General features: G+C 52.2%; 2 protein-coding genes across 15 annotated transcripts in view; both read right to left on the minus strand.

Moving 5' to 3' along the window:
- HNRNPM (heterogeneous nuclear ribonucleoprotein M) overlaps positions 1–13,486 on the minus strand; it is a 186,808-nt gene extending 173,322 nt beyond the window's left edge. For all 12 annotated transcript variants that reach the window (XR_010942482.1, XM_067733905.1, XM_067733906.1 and 9 more), the window contains exon 1: positions 13,480–13,486. The gene's annotated coding sequence lies outside the window, so the exon portion shown is untranslated. The remainder of the gene's footprint in view (positions 1–13,479) is intronic.
- CERS4 (ceramide synthase 4) overlaps positions 6,615–16,211 on the minus strand; it is a 30,640-nt gene continuing 21,043 nt past the window's right edge. For 2 of the 3 annotated variants that reach the window (XM_067733912.1, XM_067733913.1), the window contains exons 2-11: positions 13,754–13,927; positions 11,405–11,522; positions 11,001–11,119; positions 10,846–10,903; positions 10,396–10,446; positions 9,948–10,040; positions 9,599–9,727; positions 9,242–9,348; positions 7,360–7,516; positions 6,615–7,071 (exon numbers count right to left, since the gene is read on the minus strand). In XM_067733912.1, the coding sequence (XP_067590013.1) occupies positions 6,895–7,071; positions 7,360–7,516; positions 9,242–9,348; positions 9,599–9,727; positions 9,948–10,040; positions 10,396–10,446; positions 10,846–10,903; positions 11,001–11,119; positions 11,405–11,522; positions 13,754–13,926 (1,182 nt within the window). In that variant the 5' untranslated portion in view covers position 13,927 and the 3' untranslated portion in view covers positions 6,615–6,894. Of the gene's footprint in view, positions 7,072–7,359; positions 7,517–9,241; positions 9,349–9,598; positions 9,728–9,947; positions 10,041–10,395; positions 10,447–10,845; positions 10,904–11,000; positions 11,120–11,404; positions 11,523–13,753; positions 13,928–14,027; positions 14,116–16,211 lie in introns of all 3 variants that reach the window. The other variant, XM_067733911.1, reaches the window with a different exon arrangement.

The following is a 16,211-nucleotide window of genomic DNA, read 5'->3' on the forward strand; positions in this document are numbered from 1 at the left end:
CCAATAAAGATGCGCACAAAGTTTCTATATAGAATAAAACATATCCTCTATAGACGAAACACACAAACACACACGTGATAATATGCATGAGCCCACAGGACACATGAGGACACACAGGACAGCACGCCTAAGTCACTAGAATGTGGAGAAAAACATATGAAGACACACGCTGGGGAACAAACATCAGCACTTGCAGGATGTAACCAGCGTGGGCCTCAGTGAATGGAAATTACCAAAATTCCTATGTCAGACTGAGGGACTAGTGGTCTAAGAGCACCTGGCACTAGATGGACAGGACACCTTCAGGTCAGGCAAGATCCAGGAGTGCTGTATCAGAGGTGGGTGAACAGAGAAAAGACCAGGTGCCCTAACCTTGTTTCTCTCTGGGAGGGTGGCTGGAATTTCACCATCATGTTTCAGGAAGCAGAGGTGCTCACCACCTTGGTCGAGGTGGGCGAGGCTGAAGGTGCTGAGGGTGTCTGCATGTCTTAGAGAAAGGGGGAGCCCACTGGCACAGGAAGGAGAACTGGCTGGAGGCAGGGGGCAGCACTAGAGGGAATATTCCTTGTGAGGGGACACAGGACTGTCTGGATCTGTGAGAAGCCCTGGATCCCTGTTCACCAGCTTGTCCTAGGGGAGTCCAGGCTGGTCCTTCCCCTCTGTTCCTGTAGCTGCAACACTACTTCCATGCTTCAGTTTCCCCTTGGATGTACCTGGGTTCCTCTTAGTGGTCTGAGGGCTTTGAGCTTCCACTGGAGGCTCTCAGAGACCTCAGCTCCACCCAGCAGGCTCCACACAGCCCTGGCCTCCACGCATGAGCCAAAACCTCTCCTGGGACACAGGTGGCCAGATCGAGTACCCTGGTGGGACACTGCATATTCACCTAGGATGTGACAAGAGTGTGTGTCCGAAGAGGGTTGACTTCTGTTGATCAGGATGCAAAGTCACACAAGACGTAGAGCCTGAGGAATTGTTCCAGATTAAATGAAACTGAAGAGAGAGTTGATGAGACAAATTATAACTAAGTGCACCATGTGACCCTGGGTTGCATCCTATACAGCATATGAGTGGGACAATGGAAAAATCTGATGGTCTGCATATTGGATAATAGTACTGTAACAGCGCTACTTTCCTTCTTTGGTAACTCTACTGTAGTTATGTAAGAAAATGTCCTTTTTTTCAGAAAACACACACTGACTGTTTAGGGGTAAAGGAGCATCGTGTCTGTAAGTTACTCTCTCAGAAAAAAGTATGTGTGTGTGTGTGTGTGTGTGTGTGTATATATATATATATATATATATATATATATATATATATATATATATATGAATGGGACGGGAGGAGCAGGAGAGCAGGAGGAGGAGGAAGAGGAGGAGATGATGGAGGAGATGGAGATGATAGAGATAGAGATGATGGAGTTGGAGATAATAGAGATGATGGGGATAATGGAGATGTGGTGAGATGTTAACCTTAGAGAAATTTGAATGAAGAGTATGTGGGACTTTTTCTTTTTTTAATTGGGGTATAGTTGTTTTACAATGTTGTGTTAGTTTCTACTGTACAGCGAAGTGAAGTAGAGTTCCCTGTGCTACACAGCAGGTTCTCATTAGTTATCTATATTATACATATTAGTGTATATATGTCAATCCCAATCTCCCAGTTCATCCCACCCACCCCTCCCCGCCGGGACTTTTTTTATATTATCATCACAACTTTTCTGTGTCTGAAATTATTTCAAAATAAAAAGTAAAAACAATTAAACAAAAACAGGTAAAGTTGCACAGAGCCTGTATGTCCAACCCAGAGCTCTGGGAGCTGATGCCTGGGTACTGGACAGTGGAGAGGGCTTAAGGAATATGAAGACTTTTTAAGGGGAGAACATGAGAGATCTTGTTTGTCTGAAAATGTCATTATTGCACCCTTATCCTAACGTGGTAGTTTAGCTGGGTATGGAATTTTCAGTTCTGAGATATTTATCCTGTGGGCTCTGAGGATTCGCTTCTATTGTCAGGCATCTGTTGTACAGATTAAAAATTGTGCTCTCCAACTGCTCATCTCCTGTAGAAAAGCTGTCTTTTTCCTCTGGTAGATTTGGGGTTTTGTTCTTTATCCTTAATGGCTTGGAACTTCATCTCAGTAAGTTTCAGTGTGGAATTTTTAAGGAATTCACTTCGTTTGGCTCACAGTGGGCTCTTTCAATCTGGGGGCTCATGAATTTCTTCAGTTTTGGGAATGTTCCAGCCTTCCTTCCTTCCTTTCTTTCAAATAATCCTTTCTGTTTCAGTTTCTTAATTCTTTTTACTACTTTTAGACAGATGTTGGTCTGTAGGGATCTATATTCCATGTGGTTTAAAGAAGAAGAAGAAAATTTCTTCTTTATGCTGCTTTGAGAGAGATACTCCTTAGCTATCTTCCATCCCGGAAGATAAAATTCTTATTTTTCCTCTACTTTTTTTTTTTTTTTTTTTTTGCGGTATGCGGGCCTCTCACTGTTGTGGCTTCTCCCGTTGCGGAGCACAGGCTCCGTACACGCAGGTTCAGTGGCCATGGCTCATGGGCCTAGCCGCTCCGTGGCATGTGGGATCTTCCCAGACCGGGTCACGAACCCGTGTCCCCTGCATCGGCAGGCGGACTCTCAACCACTGCGCCACCAGGGAAGCCCTTTCCTCTACTTTTGATTTACAGTGTTGTGTTAGTTTCAGGGGTACAACCAAGTGATTCAGTTATACATATATTCAATACATATATCTATTCCTTTTCAAATTCTTTTTGTACTATTTTATAGGTTTAGGTATTCTGGACATTACGTATAAAAGCAGTCATAAAATGTGTGACCTTTTGTCTGTCTGCTTTCACTTAACATAAAGTTCCTGAAGTTCATCCACGTTGTAGCGTGTATCAGTATTTGCTTTTATGGTTGAATAATATTCCGTTTTGGGATATATCCCATTTTGTTTATCCATTCACCTACCGATGGACATTTGTGTTGTTTTGATCTTTTGGCCATTGTGAACAGTGCTGCTATGAACATTCATATACAAGTATGTGTTTGGGTCCCTGTTTTCAAGCCTTTGGGTATATACCTAGGAGTAGAATTGCTAGGTCAGACGATAAATCTGTTTAACTTTCCAACGAACTACCAAACGCTGTTCCACAGTAATTAACCATTTTACATTCCAACCAACAACATACAAGAATTGTTCTAATTTTTCCACAACCTCACCAACAGTGATTATTTTATTTTTTGCTATATTTATGGTTATGGGTGTGAAGTGGTATCTTGTGGTTTTGATTTAGATTTCCTTAAGACACCTTTTCATGTGCTTATCGGCTGTATATCTTCTTTGGAGGAATGTCAATTGAAGTCCTTCGCCCATCTTAAAAATTTTTTTTTGTTGTTTTTAAGTGTTTATATATTCTAAGTGCTAGACCCTTTTCAGATATATGGTTTGCAAATAGTGTCTCCCATTCTGCTGCATGTATTTTTGCATATCCCTTTTAAGTTGTATTTATTTATTTATTTTAAATTTATTTCATTTATTTATTTTTGGCTGTGTTGGGTCTTCGTTGCCGCGCCGGCTTTCTCTAGTTGCGGCGAGTGGGGGCTACTCTTCATTGTGGTGTGTGGGCTTCTCATTGTGGTGGCTTCTCTTGTTGCAGAGCACGGGCTGTAGGCGGGTGGGCTTCAGTAGTTGTGGCACGTGGGCTCGGTAGTTGTGGCTCGCGGGCTCTAGAGTGCAGGCTCAGTAGTTGTGGTGCACGGGCTTAGTTGCTGTGCGGCATGTGGGATCTTCCCAGACCAGGGATTGAACCCGTGTCCCCTGCATTGGCAGGTGGATTCCCAACCACTGCGCCACCAGGGAAGTCCCTTAAGTTGTATTTATTAACAATAAAATGAGTATCTGTCACTATACCTCACAACCTCAAAAGTTAGAACAGTGACAGTAATTTATATCTACCTGAGTGCCATCCCCCTCCCCAAATCAAAGGTAACTTTGATAAGTTCTGAATTTTGTGTTTATGTTTTCTGTTTATTAAAGAAATAATTCTTCTAGATAGATGTGTATGCCTAAACAATACATCGTCTTGTTTGAGTTGCTTTTGAACTTCATAGAACGGTCAACAATTTGACATGATGGTGAGTGGTTTTCCAGAATGATTGTAGCAATTTACACTCCCCCCTCCCCAGTAATATATGTGAGGTTATTTATTCCCATCTTCTCCAATACTTGCTTTGGCCAATTTATTATTTTTAAAAAATTATTATTATTATTTTTTGGCCACCCCACGTGGCATACGGGGTTCCTCGACCAGCGATCAAACCCGTGCCCCTTGCAGTGGAAGCGTGGAGTCCTAACCAGTGGACCTCCAGGGAATTCCCTGGCCAGTTTATTTTTGCCAGTTGAATGGGCTTAAAATGGTACCTCACCACCTTGCTTTGCATTTTCCTGATTATCACTGAGATTTGAGTATGTCTTCATACGTTTATTGGCCATAAGTATCTTCTCTTCTGTAAGTGTCCATGGTGGTTTTTGCTCCTATTTTTAGGTCAGTTGTCCTTCTACTGAGTTGTAGGTGTACTAGGAAGATCTAGACGTATTTTTAGGGATAAAGAGGATAGGGTGGTGGTGGTGGGAGGGGCGTGTTCCAGGACAGAGGCGTTTTCCCTGCAAATCTCACCGACAGAGGATGCTGTCACTCTGTATTTTTGCCAGGGAGAGCCAGGGAGAATTGGCATTTCATTGTAGGTTTAATTTGCGATTAAATTTAATTTAATCGCTCAGATGGAGTGAGACTGAGCATCTTTTTATCTGCTTCCAAGCCATTCGCATCTCCCTCCTGTGGACCACCTGCTCATCTTTTCATCCCTCGCTCCTTCTCCTAGGATCTACTTCTCCCTCTCTTCACATTTCTTCTTTCACATTTCTGTCTGAGAACCCCTTCACACCGCGGTATTCTCCTCTTCTTTTCCCGTTTCTCTCTCTTCTTTCCTCTCCCTTTCTTCCCTCCAGGTCTCACCATCTTCTGACATCACATCCTCCAAGCTCCTAGTCTGCTCTCTCCCCTCTCATCTCCGGTGTCTCTCCAATGCCGCCTTTTCTTCCACCTCCCCCACTGTCCCTTCTCTTTGCCTGTTTGTTTCCTACTTCCCATGACATCTCAGCTCTTCTAATTGTTCCCTCCTCTCTCATCTTTCCAGTCCCTCTTTCCAGTGATTCTAACACCTGCCTCTTTTTAAAACATTTTTATTTTATTGAAGTATGGTTGGTTTACAATGTTGTGTTAATTTCTGTTGTACAGCAAAGTGATTCAGTTACACATACATATACATTCTTTTTCATATTCTTTTCCATTATGGTTTATCACAGGATATTGAATACAGTTCCCTGTGCTATACAGTAGGACCTTGTTGTTTATCCATTCTCTATGTAATAGCTTGCATCTGCCAATCCCAAACTCCTAATTTATCCCTCCCCCCACCTTTGGTAATGATAGGTTTGTTTTTCTATGTCTGTGGTCTCTTACTGTTTTGTAGATAAGTTCATGTCTATCCTTGTTTTTAGAGTCTACATGTAAGTGATATTGTATATTTGTCTTTTTCTTAGTGACTTCACTTCGTATGATGACCTCTAGGTCCATCCACGTGGTTGCAAATGGCATTATTCCTTCTTTTTTATGACTGAGTAACATTCCATTGTATATATGTGCCGCATCTTTATCCATTCATCTGTGGATGGACATTTAGGTTGTTTCCACGTCTTGGTATTGTGAACAGTGCTGCTATGAACATAGGGGGGGTGCATGTATCTTTTTGAGTTATAGTTTTGTCCAGATATATGCCCAGGAGTGGGATTGCTGGATCACATGTAACACCTTCCTCTCCCTCCATCCTTGTTTCTCAGTGGAGACACAGCAGGGACCTTTCTCCTCTCTGCCATCTCTCCCCGCTCCCATCCTCTCCTCTGTTGAGAAGCACAGAAGGTGAGACCCGTCCCCCCACCCTTTCTCTCTCTTCTCCGACTCCTGTCTCTGGTGTTCCCCTGAAGGCAGCACATTCTGGCCCTGCGTGGGACCTTGTGGCAGTGATTTCTGGGGTGTGTGTGGGGGGCACCCTCCTGCGAGACAGTGAAATCAGCCGGCTGAACCCTTGGGAAGCCTGCAGGAAGTTGCCCTCCCACGAAGTCCTATTTCACTGTCTCCAGGGAGGTCCTGGGGACCCTGAGGACGGGGATCTGCCAGGCTTGAGCTGGGGCTGCAGGAACAGGTGTGAGTCTCCCCTTCGCCCTTCTGTTTGGACCTGTGTGACTTTGGGCAAAGGACTCCACCTGTCTGAGCCCAGCACCTGCTCATCTGTACGCAAGGTCTGTGAGTAGCTGACCAAGGGCTGCCCTGGGGTGGAAGGAGGTAGCTTGGCTGAGGCTCTGCTGGGAGGTGGGGACTCACCCCAGGGGGTCCCCACGCGCTGCGCACTGTCTGGGTCCCCTGGGGGTGGGCCTGTGTCTTGGGGTGGCAGTGAGTGACCCATTGGTGAGGTATGTAAGTCCTGGCTGCCTTGGGGCCTCTGGGGATGGATGAGGAGCTGTGACAGGGACACAAGCTCTCAGGCAGAGAAGTTGGCTCCGGTCAAGTTTTATTGGACCCCCTTTCAGCCTGGGGCTCTTCACAGTTGCCGGGCTGCCTGTACCCCTCTCTCCCCCGGCCGCAGCTCTGTCCATTTGCCTGAGGGAAGGAGGGAGGGTGGGCAGAAGGAAGGGGCTGGAGACAGATCATCTGCCCCTGGGGTGGGGCCCTCCCTGCCTCCACAGAATCGGCCCAAGGGTCCCCAGTCCAGCCGCCCCACGAATCCGAGCTGCCGGGTGCTGGGGCAGCCCCTTGTGGTCAGTCCTCGGCCGGCTACGTGGCTGGTGTGTGCCCGTTGGCCATCCGCCTGGCTGCCCGGCTCCGAGGGCCATCGGTGGGGGCTGCTCCGGGCCGGTGAGCCGCCCTGTTCTTCAGCTGCGGGTACTCCTGGGCTGCCTCCCCATCGCTGGAGTCTGACTCTTCCACGTCGCTGCGAACATCCTTCTCCATCTGGGGAACAGGGAGAAGGGAGGAGGCTCGGGGCGGGGCTGGGCTGGGCTGGGGGCTCCAGGGAGGCACAAGCTAGCCAACCCTTGCCCGGCCCTACCTGGTCTTTCTTCTTCTTTCTTTTTTTAAAATTATTTTATATGTATTTACTTATTTAATATTTATTTATTTTATTTATAAAAAGTTTTGGGCTACGTGCACGGCATGTGGGATCTTAGTTCCCCGACCAGGGATCGAACCCACACCCCCTCCATTGACAAGGCGGGGAGCCTTAACCGTTGGACCGCCTACCTGGCCTTTCTTTATGAAGCTGTAGATCATGCGAAGGATAAGGCAAGACCAGAACACGTGCAGCAGCTGTAGCGTCATCAGAAGCACGTTGAAAAAGTAGTAGCCGAAGAAAGGGCCCGAGTTGGCAATGGACTCGTAGTATGTGGTATAGAGGATCCTACGGTGGGTGGGCAGGAGGGAGAGAGGCAGGGGTTCACTGGCTGCTTTTGCCCCCAGTCCTAGGAATCTCTAACTTGCGTGACCTTCCCTGCTCCAGAACCTTCTATAGCTCCCCATTACCCACCCCCAAAGAATGATACCTGTGCCTTCAGCTGGGCATTTAAGTACCCCCCCCTCACCTGGTTATGTTAAATTCAAAGAATGAACAAGCTGGACAACTGGCCGGTCGTGACTGTAAACCCCAAGGGGGTGCTTAGTGTCCCAGCAGCTCTCCTGGGTGGTCCTTTCACACCTTCTCAGATCCCTCCCCCTTCCCTCCCACTACCACCTTCACCCAGATCAGCTGTAGGGTCATCAGTGACCCGCCTTGATCAGACAGCAGGCACCCAGCTGGCCTCCCTCCTCCTCATGTTCTTTCCTCACGTGCCTGCAGGGACCCACACTCCCATGCGCCCACTTCATGGCTTCTCCCTCTCCATCTCCTCTGCAGGCTCCCCCGACCTGCAAACATCAGGGGGCCCCAGGACTGGGCCTCTCTGTCCACACCTGGTCTTCGGTGACCCTGTCCAGTCTCGCGACTGCAAACACTGGACACGGACGTCTCTCCCAGAACCCCAGGCTGGTGTCGACTGCTTCCTCCACTTTTCGGTGGTGGTGCCTGAGGGGCATGTTGCAGACCCCTCAAACCCGGCGCAGCCAGAGCTAAGCTCCTGATCCTCAAGCAGTAACTCTGAGCCCGTTCCCATCTCATGACCCTTGAGTCATCCCCGAGTACACCCACTTCTCTCGACTGCATTGGTCGAGCCCCAACATTGCCCACCTGGACCAGTGCTGTCGCCTCCTCCCTGGTCCCCCAGCTCCTGCTCCAACCTCTTACCAGCTATTCCCCCCGGAGCCACCAGAGGGAGCCCGTGAGTACTCGAGTCAGGTTACCCCCATCCTCTGCTCAGAACCCTCCAGGGCTCCCACCTGGCTTGGGATAAAAGCCCAACTTCTCCCCAAGGCCTATAAGACCTTGCATACTCTCTCCCGTCAGCTCCGTGCTCTCCCCTCGCTCTCTCCCTCTTGCTCACTCTGGTCCTGCCACACGGGCCTCCTCTTTGTTCCTCCGACATGCTGGGCACGGTCCTGCCTCAGGGCCTTTGCAGGTGCTCTTCCCACTGTGATCAGTAGTTTTCTCCCTCACCTCCCTGCAGTCTCTATATGAACGCTGTCAGTGAGGCCTTCTCCGACCACCCTATTTCCAGCTATCCAACTTTGTGACCTTCCCAACTTTTTTTCTCTTTAGCACGATCACTGCCTCACATATTCTGCAGTCTACTTGTTTGCCTTATTATATTTCCCCACCTGCCAGTGTCAGCTCCAGGTGAGCAGGGACCTTCACGTTGTTCCCTCTGCTTGTTGCAACAGGCTCATCAAATTGCCGGGCAAAGACTTTAGCGCGTGGGGCCCGACGCTGTCTCCCAACCCATGTTCCAGGCACGCGGCAGGGGATGATGACTAAGCCCAGTTTTCTGTTTCTCCTACCTCTGGGCCTTTGCATATGCTGCGCCCTGTGCCGGGGACACCCTTCCTTGCCTCCTCCTGGAAACCTCCCAGCCCACACCCCAGCTATCTGGATCGGGGAACCCGGGAACCGAGGAACGGAGGGTGAGGGAGGCTTGGATCTCCGCCTTACCGCCGCCCCCCACCTCCCCAACCCCCGGCGGGAGGGCTGACTCACTGGGTGGGGAAGAGCACGAGGCGAGTGTAGAAGAAGACCAACGAGAAGATAATGAAGAGAGCATCGCACACGCGCCGCCAGTGCGTGTAGTTGAACAACTTACAGGCCTGGAGGGGACAGCAGAGAGAAATAGACCTGGGGAAGCACGCGGGAAGGGCGGGGCGGGGCCGAGAAAGGGCGGGGCCTCTTCCCAGGGAAAAGGTGCCTCTGCCTGGGCCAAGTGAGTTGGGGTGCGTGGTCTGCGGATGATGGGGGTTGGGCCTCACCTCCCAGGAAGACTGACAGGGGGTGGGCCTCAACACCAGGGGCACCTGGGAGGGCGGGGGGCTGGGAGGGGTCGGGCTGCGCCAGGCGCACCTCCAGCAGGTAGTCGGAGGAGTCGTGCAATAGCAGCACCAGAGAGCCGATGCGCAGCAGATTCGTGCTGTAGGAGAAGACGATCAGGGTGATGGTCACAAAGTGATGTGCCACCTGCTCCTTGAAATCCTGCGGGAGACGGAGGGTCATAGCCGGGATGAGGCTGGGGGGCCGGAGCGGCCCCACCCCGCAGGGCTGGGAGCAGGCCCTCCCAGGGGGTTGCTTGGCATGTGGACCCTATGCCTCCTGCCTGAGACACCAAGGGTCTCTGGGAGTGGGGTGAGGCCACCCCTCTCCTCCTGGAACTGGGTCACGACCGCCCCAGGCCAGACTCTTGGCCTGGCCTCACCTTGCGCTTGGTGTCGAAGGGCAGCGTGATCAGCAGAGAGACGTAGAAACTCAGCTCCAGGAGATACCAGTGGTACAGAGCCGGCTTCAGGGGCTGTGGCAGGGAGTGCAGGGTTAGCTGTGGGGAGTGGAGGTTCCCACGGGACATGGGGCATGGGGTAGGGCCCTCCCCATTTGCTCAAACCCATGACACATGAATCCCAATGAGTGAGGAAGGCATGAGCTCCCCATCCTTAGAGGTAATCAAGGGCAGTGGTTTTGTGGCAGCTCCTGCTTCCAGGGTGTCCTGACTCCTGGCCCCTCTCCATTCCACATGGGAACCAAAGAATAGAGTGGGATTCGGGGGGGGAATGATGGTGTGATGTCCAGCTTTGGCGCTCTTGCCTGTGGCCACAGGAACTCTGCCCTGATCCTCCCACTAGCCTCCAAACACCACCCCTCCCACTCACCTGCTGTGGGTAACTGTCCCAGCACATTACTGGCGTCCACAGCCACGATTCCTGCAGGGACACGGGAGTCTGAAGTTGTCCAGAGGTGAGAACCCAGCCCCCCCAACCCCCCAACCCCAGGCCTGGGGCCTCCTCAGGCCTCCCTGGCCCTTGACATGCTGCTGTCACTCAGGCCCGCTGTTTCCTGCCTGGTTGCAACTCTGCTCTCACTGTAGACCAGGGGCTGATTCAGAATCCCCAGCCCCGACACACAGTAGGTTCTCTCAGTAGGCACCCATGGAGTGAACATTCACCACGACCTGGCCTCATTCCCTCCACCCTCCCTCTCTGTGCCTTGGCACATGCTTCCCCCTCTGCCCGAACCCCACACACCCCTTCCCAGTCCAGTCCAGGCCCAGCGCATACGAGGTGCTTGAGGGATAGGGCAGGTGAGCTGTCAGGTACACTCACGTGGTAAAGAACCGAGATTCCACCGATGAAGGAGCACAGATAGAAGGTGAACCTCCAGCTGCAGGCGGGGAGGGAGCCCCTGAGGCAGCTGCCAAAGGACCAGGCCCCCCGCCGCACCCCCAGACTCCCCCTTCCCGGCCCCACCCTGGGCTTACCTGGCCTCACAGAACTTCTTGGTCAGGCAGGGCCGGTCCTGGTTCCGGCGTCTCCGGAACCAGTGTTGGGTCTGTCGCAGGGTGAGCCCACACTGGGTCGCCAGGAGGCTCATCTGGGGCTGGGGAGGGAGTGATGGGGGCCAGGGTCACAGAGGTGGCCTCCTGCCCCTGTCCCAGGACAGGCAGGACCCAGCTCTGCTCCCCCCCTCCCCTATAGCCCCAGACCTCGCCTGTGGGGTGCTCTACCTTTGGAGATGGGGGAGTAGGGGGTTTCACAGGGTGGGGGTCTCCCCAGAAAGAGGCCTTATAAAAACCCAGCTCTGCTCACAAACACCCCCTCTAGAACCTCCCCCAGGGGACCCAAGCAGGCCAATGGGGAGGGAGGAGGGGGTCAGGGATCTCACCTCTGTGGGTCTCTGCCCTTCCATAAGGAAGTGTTTCTCCAGCGTGGCATTGGGCTTCACCGGCCTCCTGGTCTGGTTCCGCACACCCAGCCACCGGCTCAGGGGCAGGCCTATGAATCTGGGTGTAGGGGAGACACAGCTTGTCAGTCCAGGTGGGGAAACGGGGGCTCACTGGGCCGCATTTTAGGACCCTGGAGGTGATAGCCTGGCTGTTGCACTGCGCCCAGAGAGGAAGCTGGATTGGTCTTCAAGGTGGGGGATGAACAACTTTGATGGTACCCAGGCACCTTCACTCCATCCCAAACCAGGGATGAGAGTCCCCTCGATGCCTGTCTCACGATGGCCTGGGTCCTGATCTGCCCCTCTACCAGGCTGGGGGCCCCCCGCATGGGCAGAAGCAGGTCTGCTTCTTCTCAGGCCTCCCTCCACCCAGCATCCCCCCCCTCCCTTGTGCACACCTGGAGGAGCCGGGACCCTGGTGAGTCAATTACCACACTGCCCACAGAGGGGCCCTCAAGACCAGGGGTCGGGACCAAACTGCATGTCCACCATCCTAATATCATCTTTCATTGGGGGAAACTGAGGCTCAGAGCAGCCCAGCAAGGAAGTTATTCCAGACTCAATTGTGGTGGGGGGCAGGCGGGGGTGGGGTTGGGATATGACTGCCATTTACTGAACACTTAGGATCTGCCAAGCATGTGTCCAAGTCCACCTCGTGTGCTGGCTCACTTAACACTATTATTGTCCCCATTGTCCTGATGGGCAAACTGAGGCTCAGAGAGGCCAGAAACACGCTCAAGGTGACACAGCAAGTGAATGGCAAACCCAGGATTCATTTTCCCTTAACAGGGAAAACCTCTGCCTTTGTTTGACCCCAGAAAAGCTACTTCCAACCCCGTTGCCCTTTAGAAAGGCAAGGGATGCCTTTGGGAGGAGTTAACACTGCCACCTCAGCTGGAGCCACTGGCTAAATAGGTGGGAAGATAGACCCAGCCTTCAAGGCCTGGCTGAATTGGGCCTCCCAGAATCCCTCAGGCAAAGCCTCGATCCTCGCTGAACTACCTGCTGTGTGACCTCAGGCAGGTCATTTGACCTCTCTGTGCCTCCATTTCCTCTTCTGTAAAATGGGGATAATAACAGTACCACCTCACTGGGTGAGGGCTGAGTTAAGACAGACAAACTGCTTAGAGCAATGGGTGGCACAGAGGAAGCACCCAAAGTGTGTCTGGTAAATGCAGTGTCAGTGGACATGCCCTGGGTTCCCCATGTCCAGCCTGTGTCCTGGGAGCCCAGACCCTAGGAAGCTCCTCGTGAGTGGGAGAGTCAAAGCAAAGTGTAGAACGCTCGCACGTCCCTGTGGTCAAAGAGTGGGACAGAGGGAAGGACCCGAAGTGAGGGCCAGAGGGGGTTCAGGGCTTTGTGGGGAGAGGGTCAGGGCAGGCTTCCCTGGAACCCAGCCTTGAAGGAACTGCAGGGGAGTGAGTGCAAAGGCCAGAGGGTCGCAAAGAAGGTGGGGGACCTGGAGGAAGGGGAGGGGGAGGGGCCCTCAGGCATGGAGGGGGAAGCCGGGGGAAGCGGGGGCAGGCCCGGTGGGGGTAGGCCATGGGGGCAAGGCAGGTCTGGGAGCTGTGGCCGCAGCATTAGTCAGGTAGAAAAGGGTGGGACCACCTAGGTCAGAGGGAAGGGACCCAAGAGTTGGACAGCCAGAGAAGGAGGAGGAACTCCAGTTAGGGGCAGCGTTTGGGTCACATGAGAAATGACTAAAAATCCATGGGGTCTGGCAGCCAGGAGGGCGCTGGGAACCTGGGCAGGCGGCATACACTCGGGGGCCAGGTGCCAGGCTGCAGGAGGCTGGGGGTGAGTGGAGGGGGGGCCCCAAAGCGGGGGGGGGGCTGGAGTGCCTGTGCCCCTTCCTTTGGCTAGAAAGGGGAGCAGGAGAAAAAGGTGGTAAGGGAGAGGACAGGAGGTGGGGATGGGGGAGAGGTGCCCATACAGGGCAGAGGGAGGAGGGAGTGGGCAGGAGTTCCTTCGCTGACTCACTGGCCTCTGCAGACCCATCCTAGGTCAGCCAAGCGGGCACATCCCCTCCAGGGCCCCCACTTGTTTTCTGAAGATGCTAGCACACCCAGACCTGAGCTGCCGCCAGCATTCCAGGCATCAGAGACCATCGGAGTGGGGGTGGCGGCAGCTGGGGGCAGGATGAAGCCCAGAAAAGCACTCTGACTCAAAGCCAGGCTCCGTCCGGGGACACATGAGGATGAAATCACACAGACGGGAGAGCACAGGGCGGGTGCTGCGCACACACGAGCGATGACGGGGTCAACCTGCCAGGGCACAGCGGACACTCACCTCTCGAAGGTGAAGCGCACGGCCACCAGGGCCAGAGCCAGGGGCAGGGCCATCAGCATGTCCCGGGGGTGGGCGTAGACCAGGCCATCGCGGTCCTCCAGTACAGCCCATGAGTTGTTGGGTGGTAGCCAGAACCTCTCCTGCCATAGCCACTCATTCAGGCTGGACCACATACTGTGGACACAGGGTCCAGTTAATGGAGAACTCTGCACACAGGACAGGTAGAGTGGGAGGGCCCAGCACCTCGCCCTCACACCCCCCAGCGCCTAGCAACCTGAAGTTCATTAGAGCCAGTGTTAAGGACAGACTTGGGCTGGGTGTCCTCAGGCAAATGACCTGACCTCTCTGAATCTCAAGTTCATCTGTAAAATAGGGACAGTAATACCCACCTCTCAGCCCAGCCTGCTACGGCTCACGAAGTGCTTAGCCCAGTGCTTACTGACCCTTAAATATAGCTCATGACAGGAGTTATTATTCTGTACTCTACAGACAAGAGAACGTTGGCCAGAATCAAGGGAGTGGCCGATCAGGGTCACGAACTTGAGTTCTCAAAATGTCCGGGAAGGTTTTCTGCCACTGTGGGAAGGTGCCTCTGATACAGCCCAAAGACGAGGGATTTAAGGAAATCCACAATTCTCTCCCTGGCCGACCGTCCGCACACGGACTCCCCCTGAGGTGTGAATGTCGGCTCTCTCGCTCGCTATCCCACGAGCCCGGCTGCAGCTGGGCGAGACAGCCTACTGCGTGATCGAGCTTGCTGCCAGATACTGAAGCAGTGGCCGAGGTGGGCCAACTTTCCACCAAGAGCTGCTGGGGAGCTGCAGTGGGGCCCAGCTGTCCTGAGGAGCCCACATAGCTTCTCCTGTTCCCAAGATTTAAGACTAAGTGCCCCAACCCACTTAGTTGGGGCACTTAAGACTAAGTGCCCCAACCCACCCCAACTGGTGCCCACTTGCAAAGTTTGTTCATTCATTTGTTTGTCCATCCATCCACCCACCCACCCACTGTCCATCTGCTCATCTGTTCATCAGTCCAGCTATTCATCTGTTCATCCATCAGCCATACCGTCTGCTTGCCCACCTGTACACCCACCCAGTCAGCCAGCCAGCCAGGCTGCCATCCACCCACCCACCTACCTGTCCATCTTCCCATCCATCCATCCGCCTATCCATCCATCCATCTACCTGTCTGTCCATCCATCCATCCACCCACCCACTGTCCATCTACTCATCCATCCATCCACCTGTTCATCTGCTCATCCAGCCAGCCATCTGCCTGCCCACCTGTACATCTGTGCGTACAGCCATCTGTCCATCCATCTGTTCATCCACCCACCCATCCACTCACCCATCCATCCATCCACGAGATATCCTCTGAGTGGCTTGTCCATGCCAGCCTGGGGCTGGATGTTGGGGACACAAGCCGGGAACAAAGCAGACACATTCCTGTCACCATGAAGCTCACAGCCCAGCAGGGGGAGGCAACCAATACACAAGTAAACGGATTCATAAATAAATAACACAGTGCGATGGGCCTGGTAGAAAAGAAACAGGGTGGTGCGATGTATCAAGGAAGGCCTGAGCTAGGTCTCAGCTCATACACCCTCTGAGCTGAGACCTAGAGGTGAGGAGGGCCTGGGTTTGTGCAGAAGAAGGTAGTGGTGCTGCAAAGGGGGCTGGGAGGGGCTTTGCAGAGAAATGAGCAGCAGGTACAAAGGCCCTGAGGCAGGACTGAGTAAAACTGAGTGTTGGAGCACCAGTGAGGATTCCTGTGTGTCTGGAGCAGAGTGAGCAAGGGGAGAGCGGGGGGAGGGGACGGGGCAGGTCATGCAGGACCTGTGGAATTTGGATGATCTCCTCCAACATTTTATGATGAAAAATTTCAAACCCACAGAAAAGGTGAATTTACAGTGAACATCTATATATCCACCACCAGACTCTCCCATTCACGTTTTGGTCTATTGCTTCATCACACAACTGCCCATGTATCCATCCATCCCTCTATCCACCCACCAGTGCATTTCAAAATAAGCAGCTGGGGTGGGGGGAGGGATAAATAAGGAGTTTAGGATTAAAATATACACACTATTATATACAAAATAGATAATCAACAAGGACCTACTGTATAGCACAGGGAACTACACTCAATATCTTGTAATAACATATAATGGAAAAGAATCTAAAAAATAAATATATATATGTGTATATATATAACTGAATCACTTTGCTGTACACCTGAAACTAACACAACATTGTACACCAACTATATTTCAAGAAAAAAAATTTTAAAAGCAGCAGACATCAAGTCACATCACCCCTAAATATTTTCAGCGGGCAGATCATTAAGGAGAGCTCGATATTGACGAATGTGTTTTTTTTTTTCAAGGTAAAATTTACTAGAGCAAAATGCATTCATGTTAACTGTACAGTTGCTGAGTTTTGACAAATACACGCACCTG

The sequence above is a fragment of the Pseudorca crassidens genome, chromosome 3 (assembly GCF_039906515.1).
Source record: "Pseudorca crassidens isolate mPseCra1 chromosome 3, mPseCra1.hap1, whole genome shotgun sequence".
Taxonomy (NCBI): domain Eukaryota; kingdom Metazoa; phylum Chordata; class Mammalia; order Artiodactyla; family Delphinidae; genus Pseudorca; species Pseudorca crassidens.